The 2391-nt window shown below is 34.5% G+C and overlaps 1 protein-coding gene across 1 annotated transcript; it reads right to left on the minus strand.

Annotated features, from left to right (window-relative positions):
- Positions 1-342: 342 nt before the first annotated feature.
- LOC115996299 (cysteine-rich and transmembrane domain-containing protein WIH1-like) lies at positions 343-1948 on the minus strand. The gene is made up of 3 exons (XM_031235496.1): positions 1681-1948; positions 1393-1561; positions 343-700 (listed from the first exon to the last, which is right to left on the minus strand). The coding sequence occupies exons 1-3, from the start codon at positions 1697-1699 to the stop codon at positions 655-657; spliced, it is 234 nt and encodes a 77-aa protein (XP_031091356.1). The 5' UTR covers positions 1700-1948; the 3' UTR covers positions 343-654.
- Between the last annotated feature and the right edge of the window lie 443 nt (positions 1949-2391).

Consider the following 2391-nt stretch of genomic DNA (forward strand, 5'->3'; position numbering starts at 1 on the left):
GTTTTTTTGTAACAACTTATTATTTCAAAATGCTAAAATTCAAAAAGCTCCTAAACCAGCTTTTTTCGATCAGATTTTTGAGAAAGTCATTTTGCATGTAATTACCTATTAGTTAACATATAATTTAGCATACACTTTTCTACAATGATAATGCTATTAACTAGTGAAACCCACTAACTCCTCAAGTAACAACTATTTACCAAACATCCCTTTGTTAAACCATGAATCTTGTACAATTTTAATAATGAGTAATCTCACACAAATAATCTTGACGCAACGTGACTTTCATCTAATTAATTGTAGTGACGAGATTGATCAACTTAATCATAGCTAATTGTATGAATGAATATGAAACTGTATCACACTTGGTATGATTTATTAAACAATGTTTAATACAAACAAATAATTTGAAGGAAAAAAAACAACATTTTCTTTTAATAACACAATACACAACAATATTGGTAGAATAGAAATCTAATCAGGAAGCCTTAGCTTATTCATCTCTGATATGTAATGTGCAAAAAGCAATCGGAGAAGACAGTATTGCCAACCATATTATAAGCAACACAGTTCAACTTACATATATAGGACCAAGAAAATATATATATAGGAGAATACAAGCAACTTTGCTGGTAGAGTATTAGGTTTCTTTGCTCAAGCACAAGCATCCAGGAGGCAGCAACAGCACAAGGCAGCACAACTGCATCAATCACATCTATTAAATAATTTTTCAAACATAAAATATATGTCCAAATAACACTTTTAGTTGTATTGAGCAATACCAATTAGATCCCTCGGCAATGGACATTTACTTAATTAGACTCTCTGTTTAAAATTTTACACTATAAAGTTCTATGAACACTAAAATTCTAATACGTTAATTATCTAATTAAGTTCTCTGTTAGACTGCTACCATACCCATTTGTGGACCGTCAAACTTAGGGGTAAAATTGTCTTTTTGTCTCTTCAAGACTTGAATTGAATCAGTTACCTTAAGGGCAAAAATAAGTCAAAATTCCCAAATACATGGTCAAAATACTTCGTAAACCCTTTGTTACGTTCCTCTCTGCAATCCCTAATACAAATGAACGATTAATCTTTGTAGTGGCAAAAATTGTGGGTTCTTGAAGAAAGGAGGTTGATTCGAGTCATGGAAGAGGAACAAAAGACAAGTTTACCCCTGAACGTTACAAAGGACCTAATTAAGTAACGTCAATAGTCGAGGTACTCTGATTGGTATTAACTCCAATTGTATTTGTCGATAATAAAATAATATTTGATAAATCAATTTTATTTTATTACTGATATATATATATATATTAACGTTGGGTGAAATTTTTAGATTATCTAGTAGATTAATGATAATATAAGCTTAGAATTTGAGAAACTCACCAGCCCCTCCAAAAGCCATCACCCCTTGACTGAGTACGGCCCGGAGTAGAAACATCACCACTAACTCGGCCGCCATCACCCACCGGATAACCCGGAGGTGGCGGCGGTGGATGCAACGACGGCGGAATCATCGACGGCGACATCTCCGGCCTCGGCAAAGGACACGTGGCTGCAAAATAACATACGCGCCACTGTCAAACTAACAACACAACCAATAATTCTCCTAAAACAAAAACAAAAACAAAAACAACCCTCAAGAATCAATAAACAAAGACGATGAAATTAAACCTTGGTTGCAATTGCTCATGGCGGCAAGGGAAACAAAGATCGATGAAGTTGATCAATAGATGGAATATAGAATTTAAGAGAGAGAGAGAGATATCCGGGATAGACTTTAATGCCGGGAATAGATTCTTATCTTAAGGTGGCAAAATAATATATGCAAAGGAGATTGAAGTGTTTGGTTTGTGGAGTGGTTATTAATAACGAAATAAAGCTCTAAAAAGGAATGTAAATATGTGACAAATTAATAATAAATGGAGTGGTTGATATATATACTATGTGCATGCGAATATTATATACACGTACGTTTATAAGCTAGCTAGGGTCTAAGGAAGGAATAAAGGGGAGGAGTGGGGCGTAGTAAGGGAGATCGAATAAAGCTAAAAGAAATAGATGCGTATGGATGGTAATGGTGGATTACCAGATCAGATAGGAAGCACATGGAATAAACCAGTCTCTTTACTAGGGGCGGGCTGTTCGGCATGACGTTTATTGCAGCAATATTTTCTGACTTTCAAAAGTGAATCTTATTATTATTATTTTTTTTTGAAATAAGTGAATCTTATCTTCATATTATTAAATTTGTAATTTCATAGCTATTTTTTCTGCATCCTACAAAACTACTACTCCAGTTCACTTTTAAAATAGTCCCAATCTAATATTACACACAGTTGCAAAAATCCCCGCCTAGGCACCTGCCTAGGTGCTAGGCGCTCC

The sequence above is a fragment of the Ipomoea triloba genome, chromosome 11, assembly GCF_003576645.1.
Source record: "Ipomoea triloba cultivar NCNSP0323 chromosome 11, ASM357664v1".
Lineage (NCBI taxonomy): Eukaryota > Viridiplantae > Streptophyta > Magnoliopsida > Solanales > Convolvulaceae > Ipomoea > Ipomoea triloba.

Bases quoted from the DNA above. Each gene is read 5' to 3' on its own strand.
- LOC115996299 (XM_031235496.1), bottom strand. The intron at 701-1,392 runs GTGAGTTTCTCA...TGATTGATGCAG, and splicing joins GATGGCTTTTGGAGGGGCTG to TTGTGCTGCCTTGTGCTGTT.